The sequence below is a fragment of the Lissotriton vulgaris genome, chromosome 11 (assembly GCF_964263255.1).
Source record: "Lissotriton vulgaris chromosome 11, aLisVul1.2, whole genome shotgun sequence".
In the NCBI taxonomy this organism is placed as follows: Eukaryota; Metazoa; Chordata; class Amphibia; order Caudata; family Salamandridae; genus Lissotriton; species Lissotriton vulgaris.
Window position 1 is genome coordinate 830,683,602 of NC_141699.1, and position 22,707 is coordinate 830,706,308.

The 22,707-nt window shown below is 46.6% G+C and overlaps 1 protein-coding gene across 1 annotated transcript in view; it reads right to left on the reverse strand.

The window, feature by feature from the left end:
* The window catches only part of LOC147683548 (serotransferrin-A-like), a 282,375-nt gene that overhangs the window by 16,602 nt on the left and 243,066 nt on the right, over positions 1–22,707 (reverse strand). The window contains exons 14-15 of the mRNA XM_086943940.1: positions 7,373–7,437; positions 7,053–7,237 (exon numbers count right to left, since the gene is read on the reverse strand). Coding sequence (XP_086800066.1) covers positions 7,053–7,237; positions 7,373–7,437 — 250 coding nt within the window. The remainder of the gene's footprint in view (positions 1–7,052; positions 7,238–7,372; positions 7,438–22,707) is intronic.

Sequence of the window (22,707 nt, forward strand, 5' to 3'; positions counted from 1 at the left end):
TTTGTAACCTAATAAACCTCTTAACTTTACTATGGCCTCCTGTTTCCTTGAAGAAGCCGATCTTACATTTGGCGACGATCAGAACATTAGGAGACGTTCCCCGTTTACCTCAAAGAGACCCAAACGCACCTCTTGCAAGAGTTCCTCCAGTCTCTCCTGCTGACGACTCCAGCATGCTTTGGTTCCCGAGAGGACGTCTGCTGATGCCTGCTGTGTCGCACTAGCTTAAATGAACCTGTCTCTCAATTCAGCCGATTTTGGGAGCGTCCCTGGCTCTTGTGATCCATGAGGACATTGCATGCTCTTTTGCGTGGTACAGCTCGAGGTGGTGGAACCTGCTGGTGAAGTAACTACATTCTGACAGGCCCTCCTGGGACTTTGACGACGCCACCACACATCACGTGAGTCTACTGGTTGCTAAGGTGCATGTGACTGTTCTGTCGCCACTCGTTACCTCGCAACCATTTGTACTGCCTTCTGGCTGTCATCCCAGTGCGTTATTATGTCAAAGACGCTGTTCTTTATCATGTGGACTCATGGGTTGCTAGGATACGAGTTGGATTTCTCACTGTCACTCATTGCCACACAGCCGCCCTTCATGCATCACAATCTTTTTCTGCTTTCAGCGCCATCTTGTGGTTGGCTTGCCACGCGTAGCTGCGCTTCACCGCTGACATGCGCAGCCTTCTCCACCCTTCCGCGTGTACCGGTGTGCATCCGCTGACACGCACTGTTTGATTTTTCCTTTGGCATCAACATCGTGTCTTTCTTCATTGCCGACATACACAGCATACTTGCAACTTTCACAGTACTGCTCTTCGTAGCTTTGGAGTGAAGCTGCTACTGATTGTGTGGGAAAATATCTGCTCTGGCTCTGTTGTTCAAGTTTCAATTTCCTGCCAATTTTAAAAGGTTTTGTTGCTATTAATTCTTCTCCTTTATTGGTTGCCTTCAAGTTTTGCTAAATGAAAAATGTACCTGCTCCCCCGTTCTTATCTTTCCTTGAGGAGCCATCTCTTGCTTGGTTAAAGTGGAAAAAGGCTTGTACCACACACTCTCTCACAGTGTGTAAATCTCAGAGGGGCAAGAGGTTTTTGAGCACCTTCCTGACCTCTCTGATGCTGATGCAGCTAGTCTAAATGAATTTGAGATACCGATAATAACGCTGGATCTGCATTATTTTCCTAAGAGAAGCACTGTTCTCGAGAGATACCATTTTGGAAGGAGGATGCCGACACAGGGAAAAACAGTGGAGCAGTACATCACAGAGTTAGGCAAACTTGCATCGACGTGCAATTTTGCAGCATCTTTGGACGAGAAACTCTGAGACCAATTTATGTTGGGCTGTAGCATCGATAAAGCCAGGGATAACTTATGGCAGAAAGATAAGCCACCCTTACATGAAGTGCTTACCATAGGTAAGACCCACAAGCACTCCAGAGCCTGTATTGACACTATTCGGAAAAATGATTCCTCAACCAAGAGTGATGTGAATGAAGTTTTGGTTTTTAAGAAGGAAAAAGCATCTAGACCCAATATTCATGTGAGGTCTGAAATCAAAACTTCCAGACCGAAGGATTCCCAGGCCAAGTTTTTCTCTGGCAAATGTTTCAGATGTGGCAATCCCGGTCATATGGCTGAGTTTAAAGCTTGTCCAGGTTTGAAGGCCACTTGTAGTGTGTATGGATGCAAGGGCCACTTTACCAAATGTTGCAGATCGAGTAAGGGTCAAAAGAAGATCAGGGAAGTTGATCTCTTTGATGATGACTTAGATCTCAAGGACAGGAACATATGTCATGTCAAGGGATCTAATTGCGAGGGTCCCATGATGTTGTTTGACTCAGGAGCCAAAGTCACTTTAATACCCAAAATCTTCTTTGAACAACATCTAGTGAAGAAAGTCAAGTTATACATACCTGACATAAAGCCAAAGGGTTACGGTGAAGAAGTAATTGATCTGCTGGGTTACTTTTGGGGCACTATTGATTTTAAGGGTAGGATCATCCCAGGAAAGGTGTATGTAACTATTAAGCGTGATTCACTTATCAGTTGGTTTCACCAACAGGATTTACATGTGTTCTTAGACCATAATGAAATTCCCCTGTGTGCCTGAAGGCGATCACATCTGTCAGTCAAATCGCTGAAGGGTGGAAAACTTGGGTGAAAGAGTTTCCTGAGGTGTTCCACAGCAAACTTGGGTGTCCTAGAAACTACGTACACTACATCAAGGTTAAAAGTGGCTCTACGCCAAAGGTAGCCAAAGTTCCGGGTGTCCCTCTTTTGACAAAAGAAAGTATGAAAGCAGAACTTGATAAGATGATTGCCAATGGTATCATACAAGAGGTTGAGGCTACGGAGTGGCTGTCTCCGATTGTACAGGCCTGCAAGACCAATGGCGAGGCCAGATTATGTGTTGATTTCAGGGAACTCAATAAGGCTGTAGTAGTAGATCATTACCCTCTCCCCAACATTAGTGGCATGTTGTGCTCACTAGGTGGGGCAAAGCATTTCTCGTCCCTTGATTTAATGTCAGACTGCACCCAACATCTCAAGATCTTACGTAACACCTTTTGGCACTTTCAAATTATTGAGGATGCCTTTCGGCCTGATCTCCACCACCTCTGTTTTTTAGAGAGTCATGGAGAGTATCTTGAGGGGCGTGGATGGTGTGAAAGTCTAGCAAAACAACGTTCTGGTATTTGATGTAGACACCACAGAGCATGATAGCAGAATGTGAGTGGTCCTAAGAAGATTGTGTGATGCTGGTCTAACCTTGAGGGCAGTTAATTTTTGCCACGTCAAATCAGCATTTGAGTATCTAGGACATTTGTTGTCTGTCAATGGCATCAAGCCCAAACCTGCCCTGGTCAATACTATCAGCAATCTTAAGTCCCTCAGGACAAAGTGGAGCTGGTAACATTTCTAGGGACGGCTGAGTTTTATCAAAAATTCATCCACAACTTTGCTGGTGTAACAGAACTTTTGATAAGTCTCCTAAAAAAAGGATGTGAGTTTACCTGGAGCGAGTCTAGTGATGATAAGTTTAACAATTTGAAAGTGTGTCTGAGCAAAGCCCCTAACCTAAGTAGTTTTGACCCGAAGGAAATGTCTCTTTTAATGACTGATGCCAGTTCGAAGGGTCTGGGAGCTGTGCTCCAGAGTTCTGGTGGTGAGGAGAAACCAATCTTGTTCTTGTCCAAACCCTTGAGAGATGAGGAGTACAATTACTCCGTAATCAAAAGGGAGGCCCTTACCATATTTTGGGCCGTCCGTAAGCTGCGAAAGTTCCTGTGGAGTTCTAACATCACTATAGTGACTGATCATAAACCATTGAAGGAAGTGTTTTTGAGGAAGGGCATTGATCTGGTGTCTCACCGAATACGGAAATGGGTTGTAGCTCTACAGGAGTTTGATTTCATAGTTTCCTGCCTCCCTGGAGCCTTTAACTTGTTGGCTGACTGCCTATCCAGGTTAGGAGATGTCCATGATGACTGTGTGGCAGCCGCTAGTGAAGGTGATTGGTTTGGAGAGGTAAACAACTTTTACAACGCAAACCATTACAACGCATTGCGCTGGGGGGACTCTAGAATAGGGAATAGGTTTAATGTACTATCCAACACCTTCCCTACTATCCACGGGGACTGGAGTTGGAATAGTAAATTAAACTATTCACTATCCAGCGCCCCAAAGCACTATGCGTTGTAAAGGCATGCGTTGTAAAAACCGCGTTGTAAAGGCATGCGTGGTAAAAGCATGCGTTGTAACGTCATACATCCGTTTGGAGAGGAGGAACTTGAGGAAGAGGTTTTGCTGTTTGTCTCATCAGTGAAGGCATCGTCTCTGAGAATGAATGGAAGGATTCCTTGGCCAAGGACGAGTTGCTGCAGAAGGTGGTGACCAAGGTGTTGGGTGAGTTGTGCGACAAAAAGGATTGTGGTGAAGATCTCAAGGTGTTCTGGCAGGTCAAAGAGGAATTACCTGTTGTTGATGGGATTCTCTTAAGAGGTAGTAAATTAATTCCTCCTCGTATTCTCAGGGAACGGCTGCTGGCGAGTGTCCATGCCAGTCAGATGGGAATTGTAAAAAATAAAGAAAGGATTAGAGAAGCGTATTGGTGGCCTGGCGTGGCTGTTCATGTTGAGAGAGCGGTAACAAATTGTGCAGAGTGTGCTTGTAGTGACAAGATTTTTAAGTGCAGGACTCAACCCATGGTAACGAGACAGCCGTCTGAAGGGCCTTGGTCCGATATAGCCATAGGCATTCTAGGTCCGGTAAAGAGGAATGTGCGTGAGCGGTATGTTCTGTTTTGTATGGGCATGCACTCACGGTGGCCTGAAATAAAAATAGTGAACTCTACAGAGTCGACTGCAGTTATTGATTTTTGGATGAACTGTTTGAGAGGGAGGGTTTCCCTTCCTCTTTATTGTCTGATAACGACATTCAATTTACCTTATGTATTTGAGGAGTTCTTATCTTTAAGGGGGATCATACATAAGAAAGCAGCCCTCTATCATCTGGACAGCAATGGAGTGGTTGAGAGGTTTTTGAAAGTCTTGAAGGAGTCTTTGCAGCAGGGCTGTGCGTCAGGTTTAGACTGGAAGGTAGTTATGAGAAAGAAGGTTAGGGAGTATAGGTTTACTCCACACTCTTCCACAGGAGTTTCACCTTTTTGCTTATTCAAAGGAAGAGTGGCTAATACCGAGGTTTGTCCCTCATGGGTACTGTCTAAGAGGGCCATTGTTGATAACAATATTGGAAGTGTGGAAGGATGGAAAGAGAGAGAGAAGCAAGTTGCAGAAAAGAGGAAGATTTGGTTTGATGACCGAAGAGCTGTGAAAGAAACTGCAGTTTCTGTTGGGGACTGGGTTAAAACTAAGTGTCCTCGCTTGGGCACAGGTTGCTCCAAATTGAGCAAGCCCTTTAAAGACATCAAGCTGTTTAAGAACACCATTAAGACCAGTGACGGAAGGGTCTGGAATCTTAACAGGGTATGCAAATGTCTTCCATTGAATGTACCCAATTCATACGCCACCACCTCTGGGTTGAGCTCTGCAGAAAGGAGCCAAAGGGAAATCAGACGATCTGCCAGATTGTATGACTTTGCCTAAGGTTTTATACTATTGGGTTTCTGCGTTTTTCAAACCTGTTGTTCTTATACCATTCTGCACCATGGTTTAGCTTATTTCGTTATATTTTGTTGCATATTGGGAGGGAGATGATGTAGTGTCTTGTTTTGTTAAAGAATATTCTTTTATCACATGACACGGAATGTGGAACCCCTGGTTGCCATTGATAGTTGTGGAGCTGTCAGTTGACAGTTGCCTGCCTCCGGTGCTGGATGGGTTCTTCATGATTTCTAACCTAATAAACCCCTCAACTTTTCTACGGCCTCCAGTTTCCTTGAAGAAGCTGATCTTACAACATTGTTTTATTATTATGAAGAATAGCATGGAGGATACCTATTGAGCATTGCTTAAATTTTGTCAGAATAGAGGAAGCAGTAACTGTCATGTCACATTTAGAAATATAAATAGGCTGAATTGGAAATCATAAGGTAAAAGTAATTGTTTACATGAGAATTTGTATACAATTCTTTTTTATCAGGTACAATCTTGAGTAATACAAAAAACAAACGCTTAGTGACTATGCTATTAAACCAGAAAAAACATCTCAATGTAGAATTCTAGATTTACATTTTGTATTTAGTTAAATTTAATAATTAGGTTAGGGTGTTATTAACAAAAATGTAAATAAAAGATGAACTTATATAGAATGAAATTTAAAAATTATCTATACTACTATTATAAAGAGAGAACAGAAACCTTTTGGCAAGGTAAACGCGGAAAACACAGCGCCAATCCACACACCCAATACATTGTTGGAATCCTCAGGGTGTGTAGATGGACATAAGCGACATAAAATAAAAATAAAACGTAAATTAAAAAATGTAAATTTAAAAACAATGTAGTCCCCTAAAACTAGCGCCGGCCGCGACGTACCGCTGACCGCGACCTAGACGTGCGTGATGACAACAGGCGGGAAGGAGCGGTGACGCGGTGAGGAGTGGCGGTGAAGTCTGGAGCGCGGGGAGGAGCGGCGGCTCAGGTAAGGCAAAGGCGAGGCGGGAGGCGTTCTGGACAATGTCGGGGCGGGCGGGGCCCGGGCGGGAGTGCACAGAAGCCTAAAAGCAGGAGGCGGTCTGGGCAATGTTGGGGCGGGCGGGGGCCCGGTCGGGAGTGCACAGAAGCCTAAAAGCGGGAGGCGGTCTGGGCAATGTCGGGGCGGGCGGGGGCCCGGGCGGGAGTGCACAGAAGCCTAAAATGCTGCCCCCAGCCCCCTTCTGCCCCGGGCAACGCCGGGGCGGGCTGCTAGTTAAATGATAAAAAGGGCAATGATGTATTGAGAGGAGTTATTTTGAGGCTGATCAGTTGGATACACAGAAATGTATGTTATTTGACAGGTAAAAGTTAAAAGAATATTGAGGTATAATTTTATGTGGGCTTGAGTGCACAATGAAATGTGCCACTAGTATTCAAAATTGTTAACTTTCCAATATCAAATGTATTTAAGTTATTCATTTAGTTATGTTTTTTATGGTCTCTATATGTTACCTTATGAGAGTTGATATCCTGATCAGTCATTCAGTGATAGGGGTATTTTCGGTTTACTTTAATATTCACTTATACATATCATTTGCTATTCAATAACACATTACTGTGCAAAATGTGTAGTAATACCATGTGAAAGTCACTACTTTCTTAGGTAGTTAATTCGATCTACATTTGTTCAGACACTGAAAATACGATCAACAAATATTTTTCACAGTATTTGTGAATCAAATAGGAATTTGGGGGCAATAGCTGTGAAAGTTCAAATTAACTACTGGGCACTCTCCAATGTCTTTGCATACCTTTGAAATTGTTTAGCTCACAGAGTAAAGGCCTTGTTCGATCACATTGTGTTTCACAGTGATTTAAAGCTGTCACCAATACTAATGTACTCTAGTGTATTAAACGCATTATCACTTGGAAATCATCTTGCAGTATACAGACCTGCTGGGCATTCAGAATTCGGGCAATCAGGTCTCTCTTTTCAGGGAGGGACACCACAGCATGGGCGGGCACTTCAGCCAGGTTACACCGTCGGTAGTTGCTAACTGCAGCCCGAGTGCCATCCCGACAGAGTAACTCAAAATCAGAAGGTTTTAAGCTTTTTGCCCAAGCAGCCGGGTTCCTACCTGTAAAGTAAAAACAAAACATTTAAAACTGCAAGGTCAACGGTGACACGCAGAATATCGCGGCTGTGCGTTTGTGTGAGAACACACATACTTCATTCTTTGGAGATTGCTCCAGCAACTGCTGCCATTACATACCTTGAGTATTTTCAAAAACGGTGGTATGCTTAGCAAATGCTACATCACCCTTCTCCACCAGGCACCTGTCAGAAACCAAACAAAGATGCTGAAGCTGAAGCAGTCACATTTTGAATCCCGTATTAACTGAATTTTGTCCCTCAGTGTCAGAAACATTTTTATTGACACCCTCAGCAAATGCTTTTTAATTAGAGGAGACTATTGATGAGGGAGTGTAGTTTGTGATTTGTGGAAGTGTTTCTTGTGCCTCAGTCAACTCTAGACTGCAGTTTGTTTCCCAATTGTCCTCAGAATGGATTTGGATCAAGTAAGATGACTCACCTCCATATTGTTAAGAGAAATGATTAGTTTAAAAACATTTAGTGCCAGGGTCCAAAGAATTTGCTTAGGAGCCAACACTAAACTGAGACTGCTGAATTCCAAAGCTGCCTAGATTTCACTTCATAGCTCTTTCTTCCACCAGCTTACATTTCATACCTCTTTATATTTAGTAGGTTCTTTATCATGCCTGCCTTTTCTGCCTGCCTTTTCTCCCTGTTACTGTCTCCTATCTACCCTTCCCCGTCTTCCTCCCAGTTATTGAAAAATAACTCATAGGCCTCAAAAATGCATCTAAGAGCACACCATCTACAACCACCTGCATAAATTAGGCCTTGAAAAAGAGGATACATGCTATAAATTACCTGATAAGACAAATAGGTGCTCTGCTGTCCCCCCAGATGTTATCCTTTTAGTGACCTAGATTGTGTGTATATAACTGTACTGGGAGAGAAATCCGTGGAGGGACTTCAAGTCCCAGGTTCTAGTGGGGCTAGAGGCGGCCCCTTAAGTTGTCACACCTGCTACCTGTTGCTGCCCTGAGTGCTATAAATCGCATTTGAAAGCCCTGCAGCGCGGGAGAGGAATCCGTGAAGGAATGTTGACTCCTAGGTTCCTGTGAGGCTAGAGGTGGCCCCTTGTCATACCTGCTGCCTGTTGCTGCCCCGAGGCCTATGAAGCGCTTTTGAAAGCCCGGCGACGTGGTACGGACCAGGGCTGGGCCCGTGCCAAGGGCAGGCCTGTCATGCACCCGTCATTGCAAGAAGGGGAAGGGCAGGGCCACCTCTCTTCCATTTTCAACTACCTGGAAGCGTCTCTTGTTGTCTGCTGACCAGCCCAATACAAAGGTTCTGCCACTGGGAAGTGCTCTCTGGATTCTCTCTTTTATTCTTTGATATTCTAAGTTGCTGGGGCCGATATGGTTAAGTAGAAAGTAGCAGAGTCGGGGGCTAAAATGTTACTGGGTAACACTCTGGATGGGTTCATTAAGAGAGCAATGGGCCTAGTTGATAAAGAAATTGAGTTGGTGGAACAGCGACTTTCACTAACTCCTTCCCACATAGGGCCTGCACCTCATAAGGCCAGGATTCTGACAAGCTCAGAGTCAGGGTGCTCCTTGGGAGATGAAGCACTCCGCTCTACTTTGAGAGTTGAGGCATGCCCCCAACTGACCAGACAGAAGAATGGTTTGGAGAACTCCGTGATCACACCGAGGTCCCCACTGGGCCAGGGATGCCTAAAGGCCCAGGGAACAAGAGGAAAAGTGCGACTCCAACTCTCAAATCTAAAACTATTTGTTCTGTGGCCAAAGGGAAGACAGGAGCGCTGAAGGGTGAATCCCCACCCAGGATGCTCGAAGGATCTCAAGACTGGTGTGATAAGCTGATTGTATTAATAGAAGAAAACCATGAGCCCATCTACCAGCCCTTGGGGATGCTTGAGACTGCGATGAGGAGCAAGAGGGATGCAACGAGTGCTAACCAGGTTACATCTGATTTATCTAAAATCCCACCCACTAAGAAGGCTGATTATACTAAGTTATCCACCATTGTGAAACCTTCTTTTATGAACACCAACCATCTGTCCACCGAGCAAGGAGAGGCTGACCAGCCTTGAGTGGAGCAAGGCATGGGTGTTGTAGAGGGAGGTGGGAGGGGGCGCTAGAAGTATCATGTTCGGTCAGGGAGCCAGTGCAGGGGCATGTGCCACATTCCTTGAACCTCCCTCTGGATGCTTGCCCACATGTCATTTTGCCTAATGTGCCCTGCCTAACCAAGGAAGCAGAGGAATCCTTTGTTCAATAAAGGAACAAAACATTACCGTGGCTGGGCACCCATGATGGCTTTTCATATCAAGATGCCTGGTGTATATTGATGTTGAGGGGAGTTACATGGGTGGGGGCTCTACCTAAATCATATAGGGTTGATTGTGTTGTAAATTTCATGGATCCTGCCTTTGTGTACTGCTTACTTACTCACCCTCCAGATCTGAACCAGCTAGATTCCAGCATCTCTCTTCATCCCTGCACTTGAGGGGCATGAGAGGACCAATTCAGCAGTTAACAGAGAATTTCCAACAAAACAGGGTGCAAAGAGTAGGGGCTGGCCATTAGGGAAATATTGCTCAATCTAAATCCATCTCTTCTTTAATCGCGGTGGATTGACTCACCTCAGCTCAGAAGGGATCTGTCAGTGATGAGATTAGAATAAAGGTGGTGTCTCATTCTTTGGGAAGTGACAGTGATGAGAAGGGAATTTCTGGGCTTCCAGAGTTTGGTATTGATACACAGCTGAGGGACTCAAGACCCACAGACTTATTGACCAGCCCCAGACTAGATCCCCAAACTGCAGTCCCAGGAACCTTAACATCCCACCGGGGGAGTGGCTTGGAGCCTCACTGCATAACCCAACACATTTTCCTCCGTAGACGCTTTTTAAGCTGGAATATGGCAGAAATAAGAAGTAAATTGGGAGATACTTATTTGGGCAGTTTTGTTGACACCCATGATATATGCTTCTTCCAGGTAACCTGGGCATTATCTCAAGTAAACAGATGTGACTACAAAGGCTATAATCTCCCAGGAGTGATGTCTAGCACCCAATGCCCTGCAAGTTGCTTAATAGACTCAGTCAGAGCCATTGGCAGGATTTCAGAACGCTCCAACTTCTAGCCAGAATTGTGGAGAAACATGTTAGTACCCACTACATGCTCATAGCAGGGGACCTCACTTTTGAGCAGAGTAGTCTGGTGAGTGACCTAGTGAGATGAGAATCTGATGTGGGGTATCCCAGACATAGTCCCCTCCAGAAATCAGTTCAAGCCGAGAGCGGCCATCCAGGTTGTGATCTCACAATCACCTATGGTATTTGGGCCTGCAATGGGCATTTCCCGTTGGATAAGTTGCTTGCACTGACTTTTAGGTGAGGCTCTTGTTGCAGCAGAATTGATCCTATTCTTTTGGACATTTGACTGTGGAGCGAGATGGCAGATATGGTGGTAATTGAGAGAGAGGAAAACCACCATAATAGTATGGTGGTAATTGAGAGAGAGGAAAACCACCATAATAGTCTGTCACTAAAGTTGAGATTTCCCATGACCCCCCGATGTCATACGCTTGCAGAACGTGGTGTAGCTGCAAACAATAGGTGAAACCTGAGGTGGGAATCAGAAGCCTCCTCTCCGGAGGACCTTATGCTCCTTATTTAATCCTAGCTACTGGCTACTCAAATGAAGAATATATGTGCTAAATTAGGTGAGCCTTGCAGAGCACCACATGGCATTCTCGAAGCTGAGGAGTGTCCTAACCAGTCCAAAGTGCCCAAAGGGATGGTATAATGACCAGTGTGAAGTGGCAAAAGCACACCTCTTGCAAGCAATATAAAAGTGGGATATTCAATCCATAAGGGTCTACAGGGCAAATTATCTGGCAAGTTTAAAAGCAGCAAAAGTGGCATGGGAGGAAGATGTGTGGGCTGACTTGCTAGACTCTGCTGTTAACACCAACCAGAAGAAATTCTAGTCATTAGTCAGTAGAAGTGAGGGTAGGGATGGAAACCTTATTGAATCGTCCATTTTTCCCTGTAAATGGGTAGCGCACTTCAGGAGTCTCCATGCCCCTAACTTTGCCCATCAGGGACCACATACGTCTGAGAATGCACCTGGTGCAAAGAGCCACCTCCATCCTTTGATACGTTTTTCCCTCTAGGAAACTGAGCATGCAGTTGCATTGCTCAACTCGAGAAAGCTCTGGGGCTTGATAAAATCCTGGCTAACGTTTTTAAATCTAATTGCGGGGTCTGCGTAGTCTACATCAATGTGCTGTCACAATGCCATTGCGGCAGAAGGAGCAAGTCCCCCTTCTTGGAAATGGGCTGAGATCATCTCTATTTTCAAGAAGGGCGATCCTGGTGTGCCTTCTAACTACCTCCTAACCAGCTTATTGGATAACCTCCAAAATATCTTCTGTAAGCAGGTCCTTTACTGGGCGGGTGTGAAGAAAAGCAGAATCTAACGGAGTTCCTAGCCGGATTTAGGCATAGGGTCAGCGCAGTTGACCAGGTCTTCCGGTTCTTCTTGGTTAGGTGGAAGGCGGTCGACATGGCTGGGGGTCACCTCTATATGGCATTTTTAGATTTGCGTGCCGCATTTGACGTGGTCCTCAAAGGGAAATTGTGGGAGGTGCTACTGGGGATCAGAACTCCACCCAAACTCTTAAATCTGATTAGGCTACTGCACAAGGGGAGCTTCGCCAAAGTAAGGTGCGAAGCAAAAGGAGAGTTATTAGAGGCATTTTCAGTCAACGAAGAGTTTTAGGCAGGACTGTGTACTTGTACCCACCCTTTTCCTCCTTTATGTTAATAACTGCATTGCATCCTTTACCAACTGTGTGAATGATTTCCCTTCTGTGGAAGGAGAAATAATACTGGCCCTTCTCTTTGCGGACAACACATTGTTGTTTTCCATAACCAAGAGGGGTCTGCGAAGGCTGATTGACAGCTTTAACCAGTTTTGCAGATATTTTGGTCTTGAAATAAATACCTCCAAGACCAAATATATGACACATACTAAGAAGGGAAAGCCGAATGGAGCCATTAAGGTGGGGGTGGAGTAACTCAAAAGAGTCCAGGAGTTTGAGTAACTGGTATCAGGTGAGATGAGTCTGGATCCTGGGACCCACAAATCCTAAAGAGTACCTTAACTGTAAAGCAACGGACAGCAGCTACACTCAAGTTCGCCAAAAGGGTCCAATGGTACCCCGTACATCCAGCAGGGGGCCTTTATAAGGCCCAAGCATGGGGGGTGTGGCCCTCTATGTGGCAGAATTGTGGGGATTCTATAACATCACTCACCTGAGTGTAGCAGACAATAATTGTATTAGTCATCTCCAGATACATATGAAGTGGAACAAGAGTTGTGTCCTTCCCTATGCTCACCATACTTCTGAGATCTCCTCATTGGTAGCATTGAGACCCCTATTATATTGGATTTGAATCTAGAGCACTGTAGAATTGTCCCTTTTAATAGAGGGTGTGCAGGATATTATTGCGGCCAATGGTGGGGGGAAAATCAAATGGTTAAAGGCACTCAAGAAGGATTGGAATGAATTTGCCTGGGCAAAATCTGAAGTGAGCCACAATTAATCAAGAGAGGGGACAGGACCCTAGTTAAAAAGAAGACAGAAGATAAGGCCTCTAGGCACACGGACCACAGATCCGCAGCCTCACAAGGGACTCTAACAAGTGCTTTCCTCGTAATAAAATCAGTGTGCAAGGCCAAGGAATTTCCGAATTTTGTTCACCCTGTTTGTGCTCGAATTTTGTACCTTCAATTTAGGTACGGATCGCTGCCTGTAGCAGTTTTTACTGCTGGTTGAAGAAAAAGTAACCAGAGCTTCGAATATTGTTTTTGTTGTAAAAATGTACATGAAAGTGAGGAGCATCTCTTGTCCTTTTGCCCACTTTACGCAAACCCTAGATCGACATGGCTTGTCCGAATGTGAAAGCTTTTGAGCCTACCTACGAGAAGAGAAGCATATAGGTACACCTTAGTGAAACTACCTCGATTGTGGTTGTGACTGTTGCAACATTTCTCCACACAGCGTGGTTAATCAGAGGCAACATGTTAGATAAAATAAGGCTTGAACATATTCAGCCGATGTGAATTGCCTGAGTTGGTGGTTGTTGCTTGCAGGTTTTATATTGTTAGGACATTTGATTGTATAGTGGCAATTATTTAATGGGATCATGCGGTTTCAATTTTTTTACCCTTGTTTTTAACTCATGAATTAATTTTATTGTATGCTTTCAGATTTTTATTTGTTCTATTTGTTGACTGCTCGTAGAGGAATTGTAAGGTTTTTTATGTGTGTTTTGATGATAAAACAAATGTTTTGAACTATCAACTAAATTCAGGGAATACCTTTTTCCATGCATGAAGGGCGAATGCAGAATTTTTGTTAAGGGAACCCTTGACATTCAATATATCAATCAGAACATTTGTAAAGCGCACTACTTACCCGTGAGGGTCTCAAGGCGCTGGGGGGAGGGGGAGATGCTGCTACTGTGTGAATAGCCAGGTCTTGAGGTGTCTTCTGAAGGTAAGCTGGTCCTGGGTCTGCCGTTGGATGATGGATAGGGTGTTCCAGGTCTTGGTGGTGAGGTGGGAGAAGGATCTGCCACCGAGGTCGCTTTTCCGATGCGGGGGACTGTGGTGAGGACGAGGTCGGTGGAGCGGAGCTGGTGGTTGGGGGTGTAGAAGCTGAGTCGTCTGTTGATGTATGCTGGCTCGGAGTTGTGGAGTGCCTGTGTGAGTGGGTGAGGAGCTTGAAAGTGATCCTCTTGTTGATTGGGAGCCACTGCGGGTCTTTCAGGTGGGGTGTGATGTGGCTGCCGTGAGGGCTGTCTAGGATAAGGCGTGCGGAGGCGTTTTGGATGCGTTGAAGTCGTTTCAGGAGTTAGGCCGAGGCTCCTGCGTAGAGTAACCCTGGGCATAGTTTGCGTAGTAGCGCTATATGTAGCTACGCATAGTGCACTTTGCACTACAGTAACTGCGTAGTGCACTGTGTAAAATGATGTTCTCACTGATTGCACAGTGCGGGCAAGCATCCAGCACTGTGCAATCAGTGCAAACCGCATCTTGCACAGTGCAAGCGGTCATTTTCTGCCACTCGAGTAGATTTATACTCGAGCGGCATCTTTCTCAATGCGGACTGATAGTTTCTCATCGCGAGCATACGCGACCACTCGCAATGAGAAACATGACCTCCCCGCGTTGAGAATCTCGCCGGGAGGTTTTTTTTCCACGCTCGCGATAGGTAACTTGATAAGGCTGATCGCGAACAAGGAAACAGTCTCGCCGGGATGTCATTTTGCTCGCTCGCGGTCACCAACTTGACGTTGAGGACCGCAAGCAAGCAAAAAAATGACCGCTACGCATGTTTGCATTGTGCTACGTGCAATTTGCATACTGTAATGTATACTTTGCCCAGGGTCAGCGTAGAGGGCGTCTCCGAAGTCCAGCCTGCTGCTGATGAGGGCCTGGGAGACCGTTTCGGTGGGGATCCACCTGGTGATCTTGTGGAGCATGCAGAGGGTGTTGAAGCAGGAGGATGAGACGCTGTTGACCAGCTTTGTCATGGAGAGAGTAGGGTCGAGGATGAACCCTAGGTTGCGTGCATGGTCGGTGGGTGTTCCCAGTGTGGTCGGCCACCAGGAGTCATCCCGGGCCAAGGGGGTGGAGCCGAAGATGAGGACTTCCGTCTTGTCCCAGTTTGGCTTCAGTCAGCTGTTCTTCATCCACTTGGCGACAGCTTTCATTCCTTCATGGAGGTTGGTTTTGGCGGTGAGTGGGTCCTTGGTGAGGGAGAGGATCAGCTGGGTGTTGGCGTAGGAGATGATGTTAAGGTCGTGCAGTCGGGCAACAAGGGCGAGCGGTGCCATGTAGATGTTGAACTATGTCGGGCTGAGCCCTGGGGTACGCTGCAGATGATCTCGGTGGCTTCGGAAAGGAAAGGGGGGAGGGTGACGCTCTGGGTTCTGCAGGAGAGGAAAGATGTGGTCCGGTCTAGAGCCTTGTCTTGGATCCCAGCATCATGGAGGCGTGTGCGTAGGGTGCGGTGGCACACAGTGTCGAAGGCGGCTGACAGGTCCAGGGGGATGAGGGCTGCGGTTTCCCCGTAGTCCAGCAGGGCCCTGATGTCATCGGTGGCGGCGATGAGGCCATTTTCGGTGCTGTGGTTGCTGCGGAACCTGGCCTGGGATGGGTCTAGGATGCAGTTCTCCTTGAGGTAGCGGGTCAGTTGTCTGTTGAATGTCTTCTCGATGACCTTTGCCAGGAACGGGAGCAGGGAGATGTGCCGGAAGTTCTTGAGGTCCTTGGGGTCAGCCTTGGTTTTTTTGAGTAAGGCGCTGATCTCAGCATGCTTCCAGCTCTCCGGGAAGGTTGCTGTCTCGAGGGAGATGTTGATAGCTTTCTGGAGATAGGGTGCAATGGTGGTGCTGGCTTTGTTGAAGATGTGGTGTGGGCATGGGTCAGACGGAGATCCTGAGTGGTTGGTGTTCATGATTTTGATAGTGTCGTCATCGGTTATGTTGGTCCTGGAGAGCAGGGGGTTGGTGCGGATGTTAGCCGTGGGGACAGAGGTCTCCGTGGTTGTCGGGACGGTCGTGGCGTTGAAGCTTGCAACGGAAGAAGGTGGCAAGGGAGTCGCACGGGTCTTGCGAAGGTGGGATGTCGTTGGTGTTGGAGCTGGAGTTGGAGAGTTCCTTCACGATTTTGAAGAGCTCTTTGCTGTTGTGTGAGTTGTTGTCTAGGCAGTCTTTGAAGGAGGCCCTTTTGGCGGATCTGATGAGGTGATTGTGTCTGCGGGTGGCGTTCTTGGGGGCTGCGTAGCTACCCGATGTCTGTTCATGGTGCCATTTCTTCTTTAGCTTTCGACAGGTTTGCTTGGAGGCCTGGAGGTCTTCAGTGAACTAGGTGGATTTTTTGTTGGTGTGTCTGTTGGAGGGTTTCTTGATCGGGGAGAGGGTGTTGGTGCAGTCGTCTATCCATTGTCTGAGGTAGCGGGCGGAAGAGTCCGGGTCGGTGGGGTCGGCAGGTGGGTTCCGGTCGAGGGTGGCTGTTAGCTGGTTTTCGGTGACTTTGCTCCAGCAGCGGCGGGAGATTTGTTGGGTGTGGTGGTGAGTGGTGGGTTTCTGAAGGATGAAGTGGATGCAGCGATGGTTGGTCCAGTGGAGTTTGGTGGTGTGTTTGCAAGCTCCCACGTCTCCTTCAGAGAAGATGGGGTCAAGCGTGTGGCCGGCAGAGTGGGTGGGTGTAGTGACGAGTTGTCTGAGTCCGAGGTTGTCAAGCGTGGGGCCGGCAGAGTGGGTGGGTGTAGTGACGAGTTGTCTGAGTCCGAGGTTGGCGAGGTTGTCAATCAGGGTGGTGGAGTTGCAGTCGTTGTTTTTCTCGAGGTGGAAGTTCAGGTACCCGAGAAGGATGTAGGTTGAGGAGGCAAGGGCATGTGTACTGACTAAGTCGGTGATGGGGTCGCTGAACTATGGTCGGGGTCCGAGGGGTCCATAGACGAGGGTTCCTCTGAGGGTGGTGTTGGGGTCAGTGTGGATGTGGAAGTGCATGTGCTCAGCAGTGCTGAGGGTGTCGTCTGTGTTGGTCGAGATTCTGAGAGTATTCATGTGGACGATGGCGATTCCTCCTCTTACTCCGTCGGTGCGGTCCCTGCGGGTGATCTTGTAGCCGTCCGGGAAAGTCGGGTGCCGAGGAGCGGTTCAGCCAGGTCTCCATCAGGAAGGCGACATCTGGGAAGGTTGAGTCGAGTAGGTCCCAGAGTTTGATGGCGTGTTTGCGGGTGTTGAGAAGAATGCATCAGAGGTGGTTATGTTCTTTCAGGGTGGGTGAGTTTGCGGATCGGATGCTGGTGAAGGTGCAGTTCCGGCAGGAGAAGGGTCCTGGGGGCGCTTTGGGGTGGTCAGAAAGCAGGTGTGTTGTCGTCCAGTTTTAAGTGCTTGGAGGTTGCTGGCATCATAACGGAGGCGGTTGTTGTGGCGTTTGTGGGGCACGGTCCAGTCACTGACGGGTGCAGACGAGCTTGCCTTAGGCACACGCCGAAGCGGCATGCCCTCTACACGCATCCGCGAAGCAGCTGCCATAAGAACAGGAGGTGGGAGGGAGGAGGCAGCTGGGAGGAGGGGGCGGTTGAATGGGTGAGCAGGGGGCAGGCCGCAGGGGACGCATCTGCGGGAAAAACGGGGCAGGAACAGCGAAAGGAAACAGAAGGCAAAAGGGCACAGAAAATTAACAGGGAAGAAGGAACAAATAGACAAATAATACAGAGCACTTCAAAAACAGCGAAAACGGGGGCAGGGATGGCGCGAGGTAACAGGAGGCAAAGGGGCACAGAAAATAAACAGGGAACAAGAGACAAATAGACAAATAGTACAGAAGCACTACAATAACAGCAGAAGACAAACACACGGCCTACCACTGGCCACCAGGGATGAGGCTCAGGTGGTAGCCTGTGTGTGGAGGAAGGCCTCAAACTCTCCTCAGCAGCAGCAGCTGCCGCTAGAGAGCAGGGCACACAGGTGGTGCGGTGCGGCATGGGGAGTGACCTGCCTAAGTGTCATGTCCTTGAACGTAGCGAAGAGTGAATGTGGCAGGTTAGCGGTCTAGCGCTATACAGCAGCGCAGTACCGCAGGTCACCACTTGACCACTTCCGGGTAACGTCAACAAAACCAGACAACTTCCTTGATGCCTGTGCTTCTGATTTCGCATCGGACGTGGAGGAGCCCGTCCACACGGTAAGCGCAGGAGCGTGTTACCGTTCTTTCTTGTAACCAGTTATCACGGTGAGTGCTGGAGCGCAACACCGTACCTTGCATTGCTGATTATCACAGCGAGCGCTGGAGCGCAACACCGTACCTTGCCTCATTTTGTTTCCTTATGGTGAGCGCAGGAGCGCAACACCGTACATTGCCTCGTTTTGCTTCCTTACGGTGAGCGCAGGAGCGCAACACCGTACATTGCCTTATTTTTTTGCTATCACAGAGAGCGCAGGAGCGCTTCACCTTTCTGTACCTTGTTACCCTGGTGGTAACACTGATGCTTGTTGCTTCCTCCCCTTATTATCGTGGTGAGCGCAGGAACGCTTCACCAAGCCTTCCTTTCCTTTATTTCCTGGTACCAAGCATGGAGCGCAAAGTGTGGCTCAGGGGTTAGAGGCGGCAGACCTGGAGCTTGAGTTCGGCCCTGGACCAGGGTTCAATTCCCCGCCTCGGCGGGTCTTGGGCTCAATAATTCCACGGACTCGTTAATTCTCGCTCCGGTGCCTTCTCGACTCACGGGTTCACACTCTGCGACTCTGGGCAATAGCTTGCTTAATCTCCACATCGGCCCCTCGCGGTGGGATGCCTGGCTTTCACCTTGTGGATACCCTGCCAGGGTTATCTCACAGGGGAATACCAGGACGGGTTCCCTAAGCAAGCGCGGAGATGCCCCAGGGTAAGTCATGCGCTATATAAGCTTCATACATTTACATTCCTACTCTGCAGCCAGGAGCAACCACACAATATTGCAGGGTATTATCTTGCCTACCCTGGAATCTTCACTTCCTTCAGGTGACTATCATTTCTGTATACCTGCCTATATTAGTTAATGCATGGGAATGAATGTGTGCGTAGCTGGTGATTGTTGGTTATTCTCCTAGGCTACAATGCAGGAAGACAACAATCAATCACCCAGGAGGATCCATTATTGTTTCACCATACCTTCAGGCACATTCCTACCAGGATTCCTTTCCCCGGTTTCCCCCAAGCCCCGGTCTGGTACTATTAAGGTAGGACAAGGGAGCAGGTGGGAGACGGTGGTGGTTATTCATATCATCCCTGCAAGACTACTCTACAGGCAGACGGTAAGGCTTGTGGGGTCCCTGACACAAGAAGGTTCAAGGGTCGATATTGTGACATGTAATATCACAAATATAAACTGCATTGGAGTAATTTTTTGTCATACGAAAAATCCAGCGTTATCATCTTAATATAAACTTTGAGTGTAAGTGGGACCTTTTACAATTAAATCCCCAAACAAAGATTGGCAACTCAAATGCTCTTTATTCAGCTAGTAAATATCTTATATTACATTTTGGGGGTCTCAGGTTGCTCGCCCTGCACCCCCGTCCCTTGCCTCCGGCCTTTGGATTTACTGATACTATCACTACTGGTCAGTCCAGGGATGGTGTTAACAGGTATTATAGATAGATTCCTGATCCTCCATTGAGAAATTATCCTGGATATTTTGCCTGCTTTTAGCAGCTGTGAGTCTCCGGCTGAAACGTTCCAAGTCTGCAAATGTACTACAAAGCATTGAAGTTCCGGTAATCGCCCTCTTATCCAGCTCAATGAAAACAAGAAACCGTCTCAATATTTGTTGCAGTGAGTGAATCAAATGCAAAGACTCAGAGGGACTTGGTATAATGCACTCTTTCTCCCTCCTCAATGCTAATGCCTATGCTGTAACCTCATTTCTATGGGTTGTATTCTGGAATGCTGAAAAAGGGTGGTTTCACTATCTTCTTCTCTTGAACAATCCGCTATTATAATCAGTGGGGGACCATTGTATTTATGTCATTTTTATTTATTATTAAGTATATGTTTTCATGTTATGGCAAATCGGTAAATAAAAATAAGCCTCCACTGCTTAAAATAACTTATTATAAGCTACTAGCAATGTTTTCCTCTGGCATATTGCCACTGTAGGCCTGCAAATGACATTAGCCATAGAATTATATATCCATTATATTTCAAAAATGTAGATGTTACACGAGTTTCCATTTTCACACTTTTTAAAAGGAACAAAAAACAGTTCCTTTATAAGGGCATGGAACTCCAATGGTGATGTTGATATACTGAGTCTTTTGTCCTCATGCCTCTATATAGTCATGAAAATTCTTTTGGTCTTGTTGAATCTTTAGAATGTACAGCTGAAGATACATTATCCTATTCATTATGCTACAGAGAGAGAGTAGAAGTGCTCCTTTTTCTCAACTGCTTCTCCATCTAATGTATTTGAAAAACTGACAGCAGGGTCCGCCTGGAATGAAAAACTGACAGCAGGGTCCGCCTGGAACGTAGTGTTAAAGTTACACCCGCCGCCTCGCGGATTAAATGGTGCGTACGTGCTGCATGGTGCACGACATGCAGCTGCGTGGTTTTCAGCTTTGGGGTGAGGCATTCGTTGGGGCAAGGCTGGGCCTGTATTGTTATGAGTCAAAAAACAATCCGAAATATCAGATCAAAAAACCTAGCTATCAGGAAGAGTCACTTTCAGCATTGGATGTGGCTCACACAAAGGAAAAAGAAAAAGGGGAGGAATATCCTTTTTCTTTAGTCCCCTCACTCACCGGAGTTTCCTCACGGTGACATGCTTCATCATAGGGGCTTCCTAACCCGCTGCGGGTTGAGGCGTGCTACGACTTGCGCCACTACGTAGGAGCACTTTTTAATTGAGGACTATGTGTGGTGTCATGTGAAAAAGGAAGTGGGTGGAGTGGTGTGAATTAAAAATATCCTACTAGTGGGCGGGAAAGACTTTATTTGTGGTCCTAGAAGATATATTAAAAGTGGGGTGGTTCTCTAGGTGAGCTGGTTCGATTATGATACCAGGACCCTAGTAGAAAGCCAACTAGTTTCAAGCTGTACCCTTCTTCAGGACGTCACAGGGTCCAGCCCTGTGAGTACCACTCCAAAAAAGTGAATCATATGCCTACCAATGAGCATGTACTAATATTTATACATATGACTCTTCTGCGATTCAGTGGCGTATCTGTAGGAAAAGAACAGTGTTAACATGTAGACTCCAGAAAAACTTCCAGGTCTCGTCTTGCTTTACTGTAAACTGAAAATGAGCTGGTTAGAAGTGCCAATTTGCTCAATTATGTGGCGCTCGTGAATATGAGCGTGATGTCCCTAGAAGGAAATAAATGTTAAAAACACCGTTTTTACATGCACCGCTTAACCCTCGTGTTTTCCTGTAATTTAGGACCTCGAGTGCGGAAAAGAACTATATACAAATATACACAATGACCACAAAATAGTGCAGTGCCTATGGACAACACAAAAGACAGACGTTCAACAGGGGTTAACATACGTTTTTTAAGGCTCTGGTGGACCTCTGGGACATACAAGGGGAATATAGGAAGTCTGTGGAACCATCTGTAAGGAGGAAGTCCGTGGAACCATCTGTAAGGTTAAATGGTCGAAAGTTAGTTTAGCGCGGATCTTACGGGTCCAGCCCGGGTGTGCCGTGTGTCTCAAACGCGGACGCCCCATTGAATCTGTGCGGTTTACAAAACAGGAAGGGTCTTACTTGTTACAGAGCTCTTCCTAGCTGTTACACCTAATCGGCATCCCTCGAGACCGGCGGATGCCGTCTCAGTCTCTGGTGCTCGATATGAAGCTTTTCGAGTTGCCGCCCAGCTTCCAGTGGGAGACTAGACCGCGGGTACATCTCCAAAATGACCGCCCTGCTTGGGACAAACCAGTGCCCATCTTTGAATACTCGCGAGGAAATACTTGTGTATTTTAGACTATAAGAGTCACTAAACCCCAGAAAACAAACAACATCGACACAGTGGGACACAGATATATTCATTTAAAGTATGTTAGGTGGGTTCTTCATCATTACACAATTACAAAAAATGGTTATGGTTACAGTTAAATTGCCCAAGATGGTTTAATGTGAGGTGTTGTCACTAATAAATTCCCAGTATGGTTAGGTTGGGATTAGTTATTATAAGAAAATTGAAGGTTAGTGATTTAAGCTAATGTTAACTTATGATTGTCTAGCCAAAAGACCCCATGGAATGGCATCATTCAGTCCGTGGTATCAGTCTTGAGTTTGTACAGCCAGCGCTGTTCCTTCTCCAGAAGGCGTTGTTCCAGGTTGTCCTGTCCATTTAGATGTTCCAAAATTACCCATTTCATGTCGTTAGGTGTGTGGTTCTTTTCAATGAAATGAGATGTCATTTTTGTGGTCTTCTTTTTGCATCTTATATTGCTTCTGTGCTCCACTATCCTTGTGCTGGCCTCCCTTGTTGTCATGCCAATGTAGTGTAGATTACAGATACAGGTGATCATGTATACTACGCCCGTAGTATTACAGTTAGTGAAATTTTTGATTTCCCACGTCATTTTCTTTCACATTTGTCAAATGACAAACACTGCAATCACTACATGGGTAGTGTCCTGTGGGTACCGTAGTGATAGTTCTTTGTTTAGAGTTCCTGTCCTCCACATTAGGGCGGGTAGGGACAAGGTAGTCTCTCCGATTTTTACCTTTCTTGTGACTGAACACTGGTTTTGGGATATTTAGATTCCCACAATTCAGAGTGCGCCAATGTTTTTTGATGATTTTGGTCACTCTGTCAGAAGCAATGTTATATGTAGTGATACAGATAGGTCTTTTTTCGCCTGTTGTGTCCTTGATCACCTTTGGTTCCAGTAGTGCCTCCCTGTTGTTA